This window comes from Anabrus simplex, chromosome 1 (genome assembly GCF_040414725.1).
Source record: "Anabrus simplex isolate iqAnaSimp1 chromosome 1, ASM4041472v1, whole genome shotgun sequence".
Classification (NCBI taxonomy): domain Eukaryota; kingdom Metazoa; phylum Arthropoda; class Insecta; order Orthoptera; family Tettigoniidae; genus Anabrus; species Anabrus simplex.
Window position 1 is genome coordinate 1,258,339,141 of NC_090265.1, and position 18,702 is coordinate 1,258,357,842.

The following is an 18,702-nucleotide window of genomic DNA, read 5'->3' on the forward strand; positions in this document are numbered from 1 at the left end:
GTTGCCATATTGTGGAGGTTAAACCACTGCCAGAGGTTCCACGATAATGTCTGAATAAAGACTTACCATGCCTTGGAACGTGGACATGCGGTAACTGTTAACTGTCGTGCAATGTACACTCAATGATAAAGATGTTGATTCCCATAGGGAACCTGAAATATTCGTTCCGAATTAGTAAATTTATAATACCAATATATTGCCATCAGTTCTTTCACGGCCCATACTTATAGACATGATACTGTATAGGCTTTTGGGCTTATGCCGTGTCAAGAAAATAAGATGAAATTCTTTATGTTTCTCAGAGAACTGTGCTCAGCGTCATCAGAAGGAAATATCGACTATCCACGAGAAAGGCTTCTTAAACAATGACTCTTCAAATTTAGGTGTTATAATAGAAGTTGAAATGGTACGTTTATTTGCCACCAGATGGCTCTCCAGACATGGCACAGCGCTAGCGCTTGAAGCGGAAGCTGTCCGAATCATCAGAATCGTTGCAAGTGATAAAAATCATTGTTATCCGTATTGAAGATACTGAATGTAGGATGCTAAAAGGTTTGTTTTATCACCTATTCAATACATACAAATTTTACAAATTAGGAATTTATTATTGATTCCACTTGAGACATGTTTCGCCCTTCATTGAGGGCATCATCAGTCAAATTATCACCTCAAGGCAAAAAATCAGGTACCTGGTTAGTAGTTGACATGCACAAATTAATACATATTATTAATACACATTACAAAATTAAGTATGAGAAATTGTACAATAGTGATGGTTGAACATATAAGTTTATAGAATAAGAAGTCAGCACCAATGCGTAAAATTAAAATAGTAGAGTTCGGCAGTGGTGCTCTGGAGAACAGTTGACGCAATCATAGGAAAATATAAAGTTTTAAAAATATTTACATTATAACAATCAAGGGAGAAAAGGTGTAGTTATTTAACTGTTCAATTAGACAATGTAATTACTATATAGTTACCAACCGTTGACATTATTTTTTATTACAAACATTGACGCTGAGCACTACACCCTTTCTCCCCTGAATGTTATAATGTAAATATTTTTAAAACTTTATCTCAACTGTTCAATTGGACAATGTAAATACTGTATAGTTACCAACCTTTGACATTAATTTTTGGTTACAAACATTGACGCCGAACACTACACCTTTTCTCCCTTGATTGTTATAATGTAAATATTTTTAAAACTGTATATTTTCCTATGATTGCGTCAACTGTTCTCCAGAGCACCACTGCCGAACTCTACTATTTTAATTTTACGCATTGGTGCTGACTTCTTATTCTATAAACCTATATGTTCAACCGTCACTATTGTACAACTGTTTCTCATACTTAATTTTGTAATGTGTATTAATAATATGTATTAATTTGTGCATGTCAACTACTAACCAGGTACCTGATTTTTTGCCTTTAGGTGATAATTTGACTGATGATGCCCTCAATGAAGGGCGAAACATGTCTCAAGTGGAATCAATAATAAATTCCTAATTTGTAAAATTTTTATGTATTGAATAGGTGATAAAACAAACCTTTTAGCATCCTACATTCATCAGAATCGATCGAAGAGGTTCACATAACATGTGTACATAACATAATATGACACTGACAGGTGTACGACATTGACACAAGCCTGGAATGAAACATCTGGCGATGAGGAACGTGCGAATTTGGAAAATAACCGAGACAAAATAACAGTAGTGAAGGGACAGGGGAGGGGAACTACCTATGTAAATTCTTAATGGCTGGCAACCAGGTATTACTTAATTGATAGCCAGTGTCCCTGTTGAAATTGTTAGGATATCTATGTATTTCCACAGCTTCCCGTATAATCCTGGACCTGTAGTGTTCAGTGTGGGTAAGAGCTCGAGCATCTTGAAACATGACATCGTGACCCACGATGGAGCATGCTCATCTATTGCCGATTTGTCTGGTTGGTTGAGACGAATATTACGTTCATGTTCCTTGATACGGGTACCAGTGGACCGGCACGTTTGGCCGATGTATACCTTACCGCAAGTACAGAGAATTTCGTATACCCCAGGATGTAAAAGTGGGGACAGTTTGTCCTTGGTTTTACTCAGACTGTGAGCAACTTTTGTGGCGGTGCCAAACACAGTTTCTATATTGTGTTTGTGGAGGTCCTTGGCAATTCGATCTGTGGTGTTGTGAATGTAAGACGTAAGCCCAAAAGCCTATACATTACCAATATAGTTGGTCCATTATTGCACATTATAAATTTTCCAGCTAACTCATTCCTGGTTGCCAGCGTTTCGCCCCAGTATGCTAAGTTGGGCTCATCAGTGCGCATAGTGCATTGACACTGCCGGTGGCTCCAAGTAGCCTACGCAGTGGCCTCCATGATATGCACTAGGTAGGTGTGCTATTTACCAACTGATGAGCCCTGGGGTGAAACGCTGGCAGCCAAGAATAAGAGCTAGAAAATTTATAATGTCCAACAATGGACCAACTATATTGGTATCATAATGTACACTCAATGTGAGATATTGGTGGCCAGTATCGAAAGTTCTTAACTGAAGACAGGACTTGCAAATGTGCAAAATTTGTGTAAGGGGTGGTTGTCCCATCATTTAATGGGGGTGCAAAAGCGGACTCAATACAAAACATGTCATATTCATCTGAAGCAATTTGATTGTGAAGGAGTCAACGTGTTAAATCAAATTATTGTAAGTGACAAAACTTCCTTGTAATGTACTTTTGAGCTTATTATGCATAACAAAATTATATTTATTTATGTATCTTTCAATTGACCCCTGTTGTTGGTTCCTGCACCTGGACCTAGTGGCCTTCAAACATACGTGGTAGATTTCCATCACTGAAGCTTCATAGAAGATGTAACACAGTTGCCTTTACTTATGAAATGCAAGAAGAATTTCAGATGTTGAGTGTGTCATGAAGAGAGGAGTGTTGCTGTCAGTCAATACATTTAATAAAATTGACCACCTATCATGGGCTAAAACCAATAAAACATGTACAGTAACAAATTAAAATACATCTTTACACAGTAATAACATGTATGTTCTCCTGTAATAGATAACATTCTAGTCTCAGATCTGCATACACTGATCAAGAACTTCTTTACTTGTGATGTTCTATTCTACAATGTGTTTTTCTGTCAAATCTTTTCCTTGGTAAGCTGTTCTTACTTCATCTTTTTCCATTTTCTGGCTCTGTAATCTTGCATACTGGTATATTCTGAATTTGATAGGTGGAACAAAACATTGTTGAATGGACTGAATAAAAACTTTTACTAAAAAGTATGATTATAATATTAAATTATTACTGATGTCTACATTTATGTCTACATTCTTTAAGTCATATTCAGTGATATTGCTGTAAAACTTTACTATTAAGAAATCCCAGGTTTGAATCCTAGCACAGTTTATCCTACATTTGGTATTTTCATACCTGCCCACGATTACCCTTTTCCAAGTTCCACTGCACCTATGCCAGACTTAGGCCCATATAATTACAGTTCCAACAATAATAATTTTTAAACAAATGGTTTATGGTGTGTGTTACTATAACCACATCTTGTTAGTCAATCATGAGCAACAGCTGAGTGGCCTAGTAAATAGTCCTAAGAGTTGGGATGTCAGTTGCTATGGAATAGGAGTGGGCATCTCAGACATATTCTGAGTCATGGCCCTTTCTGTACTCAGGCAGCTAGGACTGTACAGTTGACTATTGGTCCCTAACCTCCTAGAGGAGAAATTCTCACTGGGACTGTCAGTAAGTAGGATAGCATCCTGCTTCATAGAATTTTTACCGAGCAGGCTCAGAATGTTTTAAACAAGCCTCAGATCTATGGGAGTTACTGAGTCCCACTTCCATTTGACAGGCAAGTGGTTTCTTGGAAACAACTTGGCAAAGTGGAATTCGATGGGGATCTATTAATAGGCATATGACAGAGTACTGGGGAAAAGATGTAAGCCATTCTGGGGAATAATGAGATTAAGGATATTTTATTAAAAGCAATACAAGGGATGTATGTTGACAATTGGGCAGCAGTGATAATTGATGGTAGAATGAGTTATTGGTTCAAGTTACTTACAGGGGTTAGACAAGGCTGTAATTTTTCACCTTTGTTATTCATAGCTTACATGGATCATCTACTGAATGGTATGAAGTGGCAGGGAAGGATTCACTTAGGTGGAAATGTAGTAAGCAGTTTGGCCTATGCCAATGACTTAGTGTTAATTACAGACGCTGATGAAAGCGTGCAATTTAATATTTTTGGAACTTGAAAATAGGTTCAATGAGCATGATATGAAAGTTAGCCTTTCCAAAACTGAAGAGAATTTAATGTCAGGTTAGGAATAAATAACTAGAACGGGTAGATCATTTCAATTATTTAGGATAGCTAATGCAGTGAGCTCACAGCTGCGACAAGAGTATTGTTAGAAAGAAGTTGGCTCCCAGATGAAAATATCTTTACACCAGTCTGTTTTCAGACCTGCTTTGCTTTATGGCAGCGAAAGCTGGGTGGACTAAGGATATCTTATTCATAAGTTGGAAGTAATAGTCATGAAAATGGCAAGAATTACTGCTTACAAAAACAGGTCGGTACAAAGGCAGGGAAGTAGGTACTCAGAATGAGGAGATAAAGGCTAATTTAGGAATGAACCTGATTGACGAAGCTATATGCATAAACTGGCTTCGGTGGTTGAATCCTGTGAGGCAAATGGGAGAATAATGGACTCAGTCATGGAGGTTGAGAGAAGTAAAGGGAGATGAAGAGTATGATTGTTAGACTCTGTTTCTAATGATTTAAAGATAATAGATATTCTACTAAACGAGGGTTGTGGAGGCATTTAGTAAATTCGAGAGGCTAGCAGACTGAATGCTGGAAGACATAACAGTCTATAATGAAATGAAAAAAGAAAAAAAAGGAAAAAAAAGAGAGAGAGAGAGAGAGAGAGAGAGAGTGTGTGTGAAGACATACAAGATTGAAAAGTGCATATTCTTTAAAAGTATTAAATCATGCTTAAATTGACTAGTATGGTATATTCTTAAGAAACAAAAGCAGAGTGACATCTTATAAATTTGTACCAACCCTTTTTAGAACAGCGCACCTCCTTACAAAGAATATAAAAATAAAACATAATACAATAAGGAAATATATTTATGATATATGACTATGAAGAGTCAGCCATTAAAGTTTCAAAATGAAATTCCTTCTTGTGTGATGAGAAACCATGTGATTCCAATTTTTATATTTTTTGTGAAATATTTGTTTGCTTTGTTTCTCACTAACATTTGTTCCTTTAGTTGTCAATTTTATTTATATTTTCAGGCATATTTATTCTGTCTTTTTAGTAAATAAATGTAGTATCTACTATAAAAATGGACTTGTACTGACAATAATTTTGGCTGAGTGTGAGTTTTACGTAGTTCTCTATGTGGATGCATTGTGTGTTTGTGTTGATGTATTAACATCCTGTTTGTATATTACATTTCTCATACCTTAAGTATACCTTAATATTTTGTAGAAACAGTAAGTCACATGGAAAGTAACAACTTGTTACTGTATACATAACAAGAATGTAGGCTATACAGTAGGTATCACTGGTCATAGTGCAGTAGCTTATCAAGAACACATTTATGAAGGAGTGGGGAGCAAGCATCATATTTCAATTTTTTCCCAATCTTATCCACTATAAGTGGTGTAGAAACAGCCAAAGAATCATTTTCCATAATGTCAAGATCAGAAGATCTTTAATATTTCTTTTTTCCCAGTATGTATACCAAAGCAAGAGTTCCCCTTAGACTTAGTGTGTAGAACATGGAAAATTATTTTCATTCATAGATACAGCTTCCAGAACATGTGCTATGTCACTATTTGGTTTAAACAAACAAACAAGTCTAAATTTGTGTATATAAATTTGTATATATATGTATGTATATAAATATTTGTGAATTGGGACCACCAGGGGCAGCTGTGACTTATGTCCCTCCCCTAAATCCACACCTATCATAGAGGGAACTTTATTCAACCTATATAACCTGGACAAGTCTGGTTCTGTGGCTAACTGGTTAGCTTGCTGGCCTTTGGTTTCAGGGATCCCAGGTTCAATTCCTGGCCAGGTTGAGGGTTTTAATCTTCATTGGATAATTCCTCTGGCTCAGAGACTGGGTATGTGTGCAGTCTTCAGCATTAAATTTCATCCTAGGTAGGTCTCGCAGACGTGCAGATTGCTCATGGACATCAACTTGAAAAACCTGCACCAGGCAACTCCAGAGTATTATTACCTGAACATGAATTTGAATTGCATGTGATCCCCTATTTTTACTAGACGCCTTATTGATCCTACAGACTTGGTTTATGCAGGACAATCAATTGATTCAGTATAGTTGTCCTGGATAATTTAACTCCTAGCAATCAAATAAGTTTTGTTGGTTATGTAACTCGACTTATATCTATTTTTGTGGAAACATATCAATGTACGGTATTGCTGTTCTTAAGGGTAAATTATTTTATACTAATCTTAACTGAAATAAGGTGCCTTACATGATTACATTACATAGAAATGCAGAATTTTAGGTATGTATTCATTTATCTGTCTGCCTAGAATGTTTCAAATCAAACCCCTCCATGATAGCCTGGTTTCACTGAAAAGGTTTGGGAGAAGTGGGTTTCTCATTATTTTTCTTTCTTCTGTCTGTTACTTCACTCAGCACCATCTGATGTAATCTTCTGAGTGTGTGGCTAGATGAAATGTGGAGTGGTTTCCCATTTAGTTACTCTATGTCTTTGGAAAAATCTATTCTGTAGACCATGAGCAGCTACTTCATAGGTGATCATGTGGCTGGAACACATCTGATGTGTGAGTGCAAAGGTTTAATCTTCATTGAGGTTCATTGCTGGACATGTTGGTGAATGGTCAGCTGTTGCAAGTGCTCTATCTTATTGCAATGATTATTGAAATTTGGTTAATTTTGTGTGTGTGGTTCATTTAATGCTATAAATATTGGTGTTTAGTGTTTACTCGTAGTAATTAAGATCAGTGATATTTAATTAAATTTTACATTGAGTAGTCCTACTGGTGTTTGGTCAATTGCGTGTTGTAAGTTATGTAGGTTCAGTTTACCTTGTTTCATATTTGGATCATATGTAAATCGAGATAACATGGTTATACCTATCATACACGAATCTGTAAACTTTAGACAGAACTAAAGTCAGATACATAAAAACAGCACCCTGAATCTCAAAGTTCTCACCCAATTAACTTGTATACCAGCTAGGAGGAACATCTTCCTTCAAAAAGGACCTGACGATAATTTATAATCTGACACCAACCCCAGCTACCAAAAGATTCCTGGATCAACAACTCCAGAATACTGCACAAATAGACCCAGAATTCTTTAGTAGTCCTGCCATGAACAATGATGAATTGAAAGCAGCCAATTTTGTGTTACATTACCTCTACATGAGAGGAGCGATTCAGGACTTTTATCACTGTTTCCAGGTATCCAGCGACTGCATTTGTGAAATCTGAAGCTCTTAACGTCCACTATGCCAACTATTCAACTGCACACAAAGAACACAAACCTTATCTCATTATGCAAAAGATGAAACATTAGGATATGCCTATATGCACTTCAGATTTCTAGTGTAATTATTGCCATGCTGTGAGCTTGCATTCGGGAGATAGTGCGTTCGAACCCCATTGTCAGTTAAAGCTGGAATTCAAGAGGACAAATTGGGGCAAATATTTGTTTTAGGAAGGGGGGTTAGAGATTGGAATAACTTAGCAAGGGAGATGTTAAATAAATTTCCAATTCCTTTGCAGTCATTTAAGAAAAGGCTAGGAAAACAGCAGATAGGGAATCTGTCACCTGGGCGACTGCCCTACATGCAGAGCAGTAGTGACTGATTGATATTATTATTATTATTATTATTATTATTATTATTATTATTATTATTATTATTATTGGGAAATAATATTCCATTTTTTTTGTTTAAATAACTACCGGTATAGATTTTTTGGTGGGATACTTATAAAGACACTTAATTATATGGATTGATACCTTCTGCACTTTCTTCATTTACATTTGTATAGGTAACATAGTAGAAACAATATTTTGTATAGTACTTCTGTTGTACCTGTCAGGAAGGAAACAATTTCTTTGTAATCAGTATAATAGTGGTAGTGTTGTAAATTTAGTTAAAGAACATAAAAAGGCTTCAAGAGAAATTAAGGTATTTTGCTGACAAGATATTTAACATTCTTTTATTGTTTGTAATTATTTTTGCTCTTTCAATATTCTGCTGTTGGCATATGGTTGAGTAAATCAGCTGATTTGTATGATTTCAATATTTGTAATCAGGGCTTTTTTAAAGGGGGAATGTGGGGGATTTGAAGACGGTTTAAGAAAAAGATACTGTCTACCTAGTCCGCAAATATTACTTCCGATTTGAAAGTTCATCAATCAGTTGGCATCAATGCGTTATTCACAACAGCTGGAGAAGATTTCAAGTAATGTTCGATTTAAGTCGACCTATCAAATTAATTTATCTTGGTCGGCAACTTGGCACTAAGCAGCAGAATCGAAACATTAGGCCATATTATTATCTGCTCGACTAAAGCTTTGTCATTGCTGCCTTATTGGAAGAAATTTTACTCGTTTGGGCAAAAATAATAACCGGACTATGCATAATTGCCAAAAATTGTAAGATCGTGATGTTTTGTTGGCTACAACCGAGAGTACCCCTTAAAATGTTTATTTACAACCAATAAATGTAACCTAACCTTTAGTACACGAGTTATATACACATAATTAAATTTAAATACATAAGCTGGACTATAATACATGAAAAATTGTTTTCAGTAATACACATACGGTATCCTAAATGTCATCACAATGAAGGTTAAAATCCCCAATCCAGCTGGGAATCGAAAGTAGGGCCTCTTGGACCAAAGGTCAAAGTGCTAACCAGTTAGCCACAGAGCTCAACGGCATATAATAACCAAACAAGAATAACTGACTTTATGAAGAGAAATAGCCAGTGGTTGATATTTATGGAGCATTTTTTTTATTACTTTCTATGTAACCAAACTCTGTGATTTCTGCCTCAAAATACTATTGCAGTACAGTGAAATATTATATTATACTGATTTCATCAATGAATAAAAAACCAGAAATAATTTTTTTTCAAAAATGGTGTGTGGGCTCTTTTTTTTTTTTTTTAAGTACAGTATAACTTTGGAAGGTACTTCAAATATTTTTAGTTTGGATTAGGTCTAACCATGTTTTCAGGTCATTGGGGTTTGAATTAGTGCGAATCTACTGTACGACAAGGGCGCCCATACCAGGGGGGCAAGGTGGGGCAGCAACCCCCCCCCCCTCCTAGCTCTCAGGGAAAGGCAAAAATCTAGTCTAGTCAGGTGTTTTCCTTTCAAGAAAATGATGTAAAAGTCAGTATTAATAGAAGCGGTAGTACCGTTCCCCACCAACAGACAGGGAACACCATGGATTATTCCACCACAGAATACAATTTGCCATTTATCTTCCAAAATATTAAAAATACTACGTACCCCCAGGTCTGGGCCCCCCACCTACAAACTGTCATATGGGCGCTGATGCTGTACGATATATGCTGATGAATGGATGGAAGGTTATGCAGGACTTTTTAGCAATGATAAATGTAAGTCATCTGTTCTGTTCACCATTGAAAATCATTTCTCTTCAAAACTGGTTGAGAGCTTCCCCTTCCAAACACCCAAAGCTGACACAGAACTAGGTATGGAAAGTAGATCAGTTTTGTATTTGAAACCAAAAATGAGTGTTTATTAAGAAGACACACCAATAGCATGAAAATGAAAGAGAGTATACTATAACGAGTTGTGATTTTCCATCCTATTTTCAAAACTAACTTTTGCTGAGTGTGATCTTTATTTTAAAACTTAGATTGTCTTAGGAAGTCTAGTATGGTACTTACGTATTTGCTTCTCTCTGTTATTTGTTATTTATTTTTATTGTAGCTACAATATTTTTGTTCCAGCATGTGTTAGATAGGAAACTTTATTCCAGTAGCCTATTGCTCTGTAGTGAGTGTTACACACCATAGTACTTGAAAAATAACACTGTTTATTTGTATTGTGGCTTATACATGGATTAGGAATTATTAGTACCCAAGGATGATAAACTTACCTCTCTAAGGTTTAAAGCAATAAAAAAAAGACAGCTTTTTATTATTTTTTTAATTGCACATTTACAGGATAGTCTGAACCTGCTAGGGAAAACTGATCTAGAATGCCAGCCATTTACTGTTACTTTTTATGTTAGCATGATTAGTTTTACATGCATATTCCTCTGTGTTTCAGCTGGTATGTTTGACCCTTGTAGAAATGTATTTCTAACATTATATAAGCCTGATATGAAATTCAAAATTTTTAATAAACTTACATTCTTGTTATAAAAATTCAGGTCAAATTCCCTTCTTGGGTTCTGTATTTCAAATCTTATAACTAATTTATAAAATTCTAGAGCAAACTAATTTACAACTATCCAGAACTAACCCTTCAGGAAACCCACATACTTTCTATAATATTTATTGTAATTGAAAATTGTGAAAATCTTCTAGTAGAATACTTTTACATGCCAAAATAATAGATGTGTCTGAAGTTCTGTTTATTTATATTTTCAATTTGTTTTTACAGGTACGCTACTGGAATGGAAATTAGTATTTTATGGAACAGATGTAGCCCCAGGCAGTGATTTAGAGAGTGATACTGAAGATGGAGATCAGGTAGATGGTGGCCTCAGTATGGACACCAATTCTGCTGTAGAGAAGGAAGACAACAACGAGGAAACGGACGAAGAGGTGAGGGAGAAGAAGAAGCCAACAACAATAGGAGATGAGTGGACTGATGTCAAGTCAGTAGAGAATGACATCATGCACAACGATGTACTACGAACTACGACTGAGAATGATGCATCGCATGCAGGTTGCATCGCGCTCTCCAAGAAGGGGCAGGATTGTATAGGTTTGTGCCTTCTTGTAGTACTCCTAGTGTGGTATAACCTTCCTTTCCCTTTTCTCCTTACATCAAGTGGCCATCGTCAACAACGGACAGAAATATTCCGTAATGTACGGCAACATCATTAATGATGCCTTTTGAATAAAAGGAGACTACATTGTACTTGACAAGCTGATCCTTATAAACTCTTAATAAAATTTAAAAACAAATGAACAGTTACGTGCACAAAATGCAACGATAAAACGTAAAAGTGAAGTCCAAATGATGTTCGATTCATAATGACGCTATTTGCAGTTTTTCACATAGTGCACTTTACCAGACTGACAATAAACTGGTGAATTGTGCATTACTTGATTGCTATGGCAGGCTTTAGTTAAATACTCTGATATTCATTTTTTTTTTTTTTTTTTTTACTTCAGCACTGCCATTTCATTTCATTGCCTCTTCAAAATCAATGGTTTACTAAACAGAATGAATCATTAGGCCTATTACTGGGTGCTCTCATAGAAGTTTAGAAAATTTATCAAGATTTGTTTTATACATTTTACAACTTGCTCAACATAACGTGCAGTTTTTTAGTCCTTTTTTTAATTCAGCACAATTTAAAAAGTAATAGGTTGTATGATATTTTACACCTTGTTTTTTAAAATAGTTTTTCCTTTCTCAGAATCCTGTTCCTGGAAATTAGTATATTCAAAATATCAGTTTTTATTTACTTCCCAAAATATTCTGACATAAATTTTTATTCTCTAAAATTGTTTGTGTGTTCATTACTAGTGCCAATTACTTGCATAGAAAATGAGAGCATTCCTGTGTCCACTGACCTTTCCCTCAAGAGATCATGTTCTAACTGCTTTTACGTCCAGTTTACTGTGGATAGTCATATCCAAAGCACCCCATCATGCATAATTTTGCTTGGAATGCTGAAAACATTTTGTTACAGAATATTTATTTTCTCAAGAGTTGAAAGGATTTGTATTTGTATATCCCTACTGTGTGACTTGCTTTTCATTTGGTTAAAATAGTTTTAAACGCAAAGGTCATTCACATGCAAGCCAAGGATGACACATACAGAGGAACATTAATATCATAATCATTTTCAAGTTTATTTATTTTTTTATTTATTAATGTCTTTTTCTTCAGTGGCGAAGTTAGGGCTCGAGGCCCTCTCTTCCACTTAACCACATACTAATCAAAACCATACATAAAGTTATGAGATATTTAAAATAGTTAAAACCAAACAAAAAAATTAATAGAATTGAGAGCAATTTTAAATACATTACTAAGTTAATAATAAAACTAATTAAAAGTAAGAACTCTTAATAATGACTTATCCTCAGGCGCGCACACATTCATACTTCAACCATTCAGTTAGCTGTCCTCAGCAGGTAGTCTCAGCAGGTGACCTTAAACCTTTGTAAAGAGCTAGTTTCTCTGACCTGAGCTGGCAGGGAATTCCATAATCTGGCGCCGGTCACTACAAACGATCTATTAATTTTATTTGTGCGGTGCACTGGAATAGAAAGAGTGGATCTGGAACGTGTATTTAAGTTGTGAAATGATGATAGAAAGGTGAATTTAGAAGAAATATACAGTGGCTGACTTTCCGCTAGTACTCTAAATACCATCGTTAAAATGTGTAGCTGCCGACGTTTATCAGGCTTCAGCCATGAGAGAGCCTTATAGTATGGAGTAATGTGAACATCGTACCCAATATTGTAAATAAATCGCAGGCAGGAATTCAGTGCTCGTTGAAGTTTAAGTGTTTCTTCTCTTGTCATATCAACTAGAACAACGTCACAATAATCAAGAATAGGGAGAACCAGTGTCTGTATTAGTTTGGCCTTAAGCTCAAATGGAAATACATCCCTTTGCCGTTTAAGAGGGTGTAGCGCTCCAAAAATCTTTTTACAGATGATTTTCATGTGATCAGACCAATCAAGTGTTTCATTCATAATTACGCCGAGATTTTTAACTGTTTTATTGTAGGGAATAATGTTACCATTCAGTAGGATAGGCGGGATTGCAATATTGTTTGAGCAGTTCAGTAATTTTCGTGTTCCTATTATGATTGCCTGAGATTTTGTGGAGTTTAGTATAAGAGAATTTCGTTGTGCATATATACTGAGTCGTCGGAGGTCATTGTTAATATCTTGTATTGTTTCATCTAAGTCTGAAGTCTTGCAGTGTCGATAAATCTGAAGACCGTCAGCATAGAGGTGGTGTGTGTTATTTCCTGTCACCGATGATATGTCATTGATATAAATACAGAAAAGTAAGGGCCCTAGAATACTGCCCTGTGGGGCACCACTAAGTTTCATTTTCCATTTAGAGACCTTTTCGTTTACTGTTACACGCTGCTGACGGTTACTCAAATAAGAACTAAAAAACTTAAGCGCAGCCAGGTCAAAATTTAGTAGTTCCATTTTCTTTATCATAGTCTGAATGTCTATGGTGTCAAAGGCGCTACTGAAGTCAAGAAGGATAAGTATAGTAAGCAGTCGTTTGTCCATAGCATTTCTAATGTCTTCAGTAACCTTCAAAAGTGCTGTCGCGGTACTGTGCCCCTTCTTAAATCCAGACTGCAAAGGGTCCAAAAGAGCATTTTTATTTAGGTACTCCAGAACCTGCTCTTATACTAAACGTTCGAAGGCTTTAGAAAGCGCAGGGAGTATGGACACCGGACGATAGTCAGAGGGTGATTGTGGGTCTAAACTCTTAGGTACCGGTATAATATTGGCTGTTTTCCAGACAGTTGGGAAAGTTCCGTTTAGTAAACAAACGTTCAGTATGTGCGTCAGTATAGGCAGGACAGCACCCATAATGTTATGTATAAAAGCAATAGGAATATCGTCTACACCTGTGGCCTTTGATTTAATCGAGTACAAAGCCTTTTTAACCTGATTTTCTGCGACACTGTGAAATGTGAATGGTGGATTGGCTGGAAGGGAGGGCGGTGAGACGGTACAGTTAATTGGGGTAGGTTGAATATTTATTCTACTTAAGTAATCGTTCAGTTCGTCAAGTGGAATGTCGGGAGTTGTCTGTCTCTGTTGATGTTTTCCTATTCCCAGAGCTCTCAGTTGGTCCCAAGCACGATTAGAATTTATGTTGTTAGCTAAATTCCAGAAATATGCACATTTTTTTATTTCTGATTAATTGCTTTGTGCGATTTCTTAAGATCCGGTAAGATTCGAAGTCTGCGTCATCTAGGGTATGCTTATAATGTCGAAATAAAGAGTCACGGTGGGCCATCATTCACTTGGTTTCATCATCTAGCCATGGACAAGAAGGGCGAGAAACCTTTATTCGACGTTTGGGGTCATGTCTGTCATATAAGTTCTTTACCATCGTATTAAACGAGTTAACTTTAGCGTCAGTATCATTTAGACTCCGTATATCGTCCCACGGTAATTGATAAGCGTCATATTTCAAGTAATCCAAGTTTAAGTCCTTCGTATTTCTGACAGTTATGTACTTGGGTTTGTATTTAGGCACTTTGAGGGAATAGGATAAATATATAAGGTCGTGGGTCGAAATGGATGGTACAGGGATTTGTCCATGGGTTATTACTTTACCTGGGTTGTTCGTTATAATGAGATCTATGAGTGTGTGTGATAAACGGTTTGTTGCATACACGTGGTTCGTGGGTTGTAATGGGAGAATGGTCATGTTACAAGTACTAAACAAATCTACTAATCGTTTACTGTCATGAGTCGTATTAAGTAGGTTACAGTTAAAGTCACCCATAATGATTATGTGTTCATAAATAGCCTGGAAGTCTAGTAAAGACGTTTCGAATTCGGTCATATCAGTTACACCAGGCGGTTTGTATATGACAGAAAACATCACTTTTTGTCTGTTGATATTTACTTCAACGAACATGAATTCCGGCCGTGTTCGTACACCCTGGGAAGAAGTACATATCACTCGGCTCTGTAGATCGTTTCTACAGTAAATCGCTGTCCCACCACCACGCCTTCCATCCGACCGATCGAAGCGTAGTAGATCATATCGATCGATATTATTATTATTAGAAAAGCGCACGAATGTGCATTACAAAGATCATTGACCGTTTTAGTCTTTGCTATAGTCGCATAGAGATTTGTTGTTGTTTTTACATCTTGTGATGTGATACATGTCACAGAACTGATCACACAGAGAACATTCACATTTTTCATTTGGGTCGTGATAAGACATATTTTTACATATTTTATGGTGGTACCCGTGTACTGCTAGTTTTATTATAACATGTCTTAGCTTCTGGTTGGCGTTCGTCCAATTTTGATCCAACATGGCATCTGTGCTGTAGAACTCTAGCGGAATTTCTTCTCTCTTCTTCCGCCTCTCCGCGAGGTGTGCTTCTACATTCATTGTGGATGGCAGTGGTAGTTTTATCCTCAGTTCTTCAATAAGAAAGGGTTCCCGTGCTAGTTCGTACGTTAGGCGGGAACGCGTGTATTTTGTAATGCCCATTATGGTCTTTAGGAATTTTGCCTTAACTCCTTCTATGGTGGCCAGGTCTCTCTTTGTTAGTCTTTCCCATATCAAGTGGATTCCATAGGTGAGTATTGGTAGGATCGTTGTGTCAAATAGGCGCATAGCTGTTTTTAAGGATAACTGCTGTAGATTGTTGATGTCGTACATGGCTTTCATGGCTGCAATTGCTTTGTCTTTTATGTGTAGTCTGAACGTCCCAGTAGTCTGTAAGGTTATTCCCAGGTATTTGAATGAGTTTACTATTTCCACTTTGCCGTCTTCGTATTCTATGTTGTCGTTTGCTGCGTTTCGTCCGCCTTTCCGAAAGACCATCTGTTGAGTTTTTTTCCAGTTTATTTTCAGGCTGTTATTTCCTGCCCATTCAGCCAGCGCTAAGAAAGCGTGTTGGAGCTCTTCCTTCTTTGTTGACCCTAGGACCATGTCATCTGCATATATGTAGATCACTGCATCCTTTGCTCTTTCTCTGATTGCTTTTGTTACGTCCGCGGTGGCAATATTGAATAGTATGGGGCTGAGTGGATCACCTTGCAGCACTCCATTAGTTTGGGTGATTTCCTTTGTTTTATGGGTCGCATCATCTATGGTGATCTGGTTGTATGCCAGAATATTTCTTATTAGAGCTGTAAGGGGAGTATTTCCAGCCATAGTTTGGAGTTTTGACATTAGTATATTCCTGTCTATTATGTCGAAGGCTTTTGTATAGTCTATGAAGACTGCATAAAATTTTCCTTTGTGAAGCCGTTGTGCTTCTTCTATGTCACTGAGTAGGTTTTGGATTGCATGCAGGGTTCCTCTTCCTCTTCTAAATCCAAATTGCTCTTCTGGCATTTTGGGGTCTACTTCTTCAACTATCCTGTTGGTTAGGATTCTTGTTAGCAGCTTGAAGATATTGCTTTCTAGAGCGATTCCTCTGTATGAGTTTGGGTCGCTGGTTTCACCTTTCCCTTTATAGAGGGTTATAAATGTTGATTTTCTCCATTCATCGGGAATATTTCCTAATTCTAGGCATTTATTAAACAGTTTGGACCATATTTCTGCTAGATGCTGCGCGGATTCTTTAAGGTGCTCATTATAAAACCCGTCTTGTCCAGCGGCTCTTTTGCATTTTGTAACTTTGATAGTGTCTAACACCTCTGCTTTGGTGATGGGAGGTATCGCTTCAAGCTGGTTGTTATATTCAATTTCGTAAGCCGCCTGTTTCCTTGCATTGTTGAGAATATGAGTGAAGTGCGTTTCCCAGGTTCCTATTTCTACGTTGCTACTTCTTGATGATCTTCTGGGTCTAATGGCTACATATGGGTCTTTTATTGCTTCTTCAGCGGTTTTTTCACCTTCTTTCTCTATGTATTGATTGCGTTTTTGTGTTAGTAGGTTCTTGTAGTATTTTCGTTTTTCGCCGTATATTTGTAGATCTTCTGGTTTTGACGTTATCTTGGCTTTATGCAACGCATTTAATGTGATTTTTCTTTGTGTAGCACTCCTTGTCGAACCACGGTTGAGCTTTTCTTGTGTTCATTTTGTGGGTTATACTTGCTTTTAGCATATTGTTGATTGTTGCTAGGGCTTTGTTTAAATCACTTTCTTTGATTGCCTCTTCTGCTTCAGTTACATTTCCTAATGCTCTCTCTAGTTCTGCCAAGTTTATCTTTCTGGATACGGTGATTTTTTCATTTGTTGTTATAACTTTCTTTGGAATCTTGAGTGAGAATTTGGTCTGTATGGGGATGTGTTTTCTCAGCGGGGTTACTGGTGAAGTCCACAATCCCTTTTGTTCTAGAATGTGTATATCGTCTCCTTTATGGAATACCAGGTCGATGATGCTACTTCCATTGTGGGCAAAGTAAGTTTTATGTTTTGGGTCATTCACTAATTTGAAGTTTTCTTCATCAAGAAATGTGAGGACAGCTCTACATTTCATGTCGGGTTTGTCTAGTCTGCAGTTCATATCTCCTGCTAGTATGATATTTTCTTCTGTGTTTGGAATTTTCCTGAAGGAAAGCGTTAGGAGCTCCATTATTTCTTCTATGTCTGTGTTCGGGCTTATATAAATGCCTATTACAGTGAACTTGATTGTTTTTGCAATTATTAGATTTTCTTCTGTATGTAGGGTCTTCATGGGTCCTATCCATGGTTTGTAGTAGATAGATACACCTCCTGATGGCCTTCCTTCTGTTGGTTTCCTTGCTAGGGAGTGGATAGAGTAGAATCCTTGTATGTCTATATGTTTCGTGAGGAATGTTTCTGTGAGGACTAGTATGTCTGATGTTTGTAAAGCGTTTTCTGGTGCTAGTTTTAGTAGTCCGTTTAGTCCTTCTACATTCCACAGGAGCATGTTTATGGGATTATTCGAGAGATACGCCTTCGTTCCTCCTGGAGAAACGAAATCGAAATCGGCGCACAGTTATTCTTCTTGGCCAGAAGTCAGGATTAGATGTTAATTCTAGACATTCGAATGGGATTCCAACTTTATAGGCTCTGTTTTCTCCTCTTGTTGTGATCTCTTCGCAACTGATGTTTCCTCGGATTCCTTTCTTCCTCAGATAGTTTGTCACCATTTCTGTAGTCGTTTCTTGGTTCAATTTCCCAATAAATAGCCAGGCTTTCTTGTCTGCCGCTTGTAGATCATCTTCTACTGTTCCAGTGCCAATTAATATTTTAGGTGCTGGTTGGCGCTGTTGAGTGCCTTTTAATTTTAGTTGTGACTGCTGCTGTGTATTTCTTTCTTCTTCCGTATCCGCTCTTATTTGTACATTTGTGTTGTTGTCTCTTGGTTGTTGCTTATCGTTTCCTTTTTTTGGGAGTGGGGGGAATTCTTGTTTGGAATCCTTGGAGTCTTTGTTCCTATTGGTTGTTTCATTGGTTTTCATACTTTTTTGTTTGGTCACAGATGTTCCGGTTCCCCTGTTGAGTATCGGTTGATTGCTTTCTGTACTTTTTGCTCTATGACTGCATCCAGTGTTTGTTGTATATATTCTGTCATTGATTCCACCTTGTGAGTCAGTTCTTCTATCTTTGGGTTATTTACCAGCATGCCCTCTATTTTGGACATGAGTTTCTGGAGTATGTCTTCTTTCTGTTTAATTGCTTGCAGATTTGATTTACAGGTCCTACATATCCATGTTAAGTTGCAGTTACTTTTGCACATTATGTCAAATTCTCCTTGTTTTATTCCAGCGC

At 36.9% G+C, this 18,702-nt stretch overlaps 1 protein-coding gene across 1 annotated transcript in view; it reads left to right on the forward strand.

Moving 5' to 3' along the window:
• Positions 1 to 18,702, forward strand: part of LOC136858647 (furin-like protease 1) — a 618,861-nt gene that overhangs the window by 554,319 nt on the left and 45,840 nt on the right. Inside the window, exon 12 of the mRNA XM_067138363.2 lies at positions 10,705 to 11,031. Within this exon, the coding sequence (XP_066994464.2) occupies positions 10,705 to 11,031 (327 nt within the window). The remainder of the gene's footprint in view (positions 1 to 10,704; positions 11,032 to 18,702) is intronic.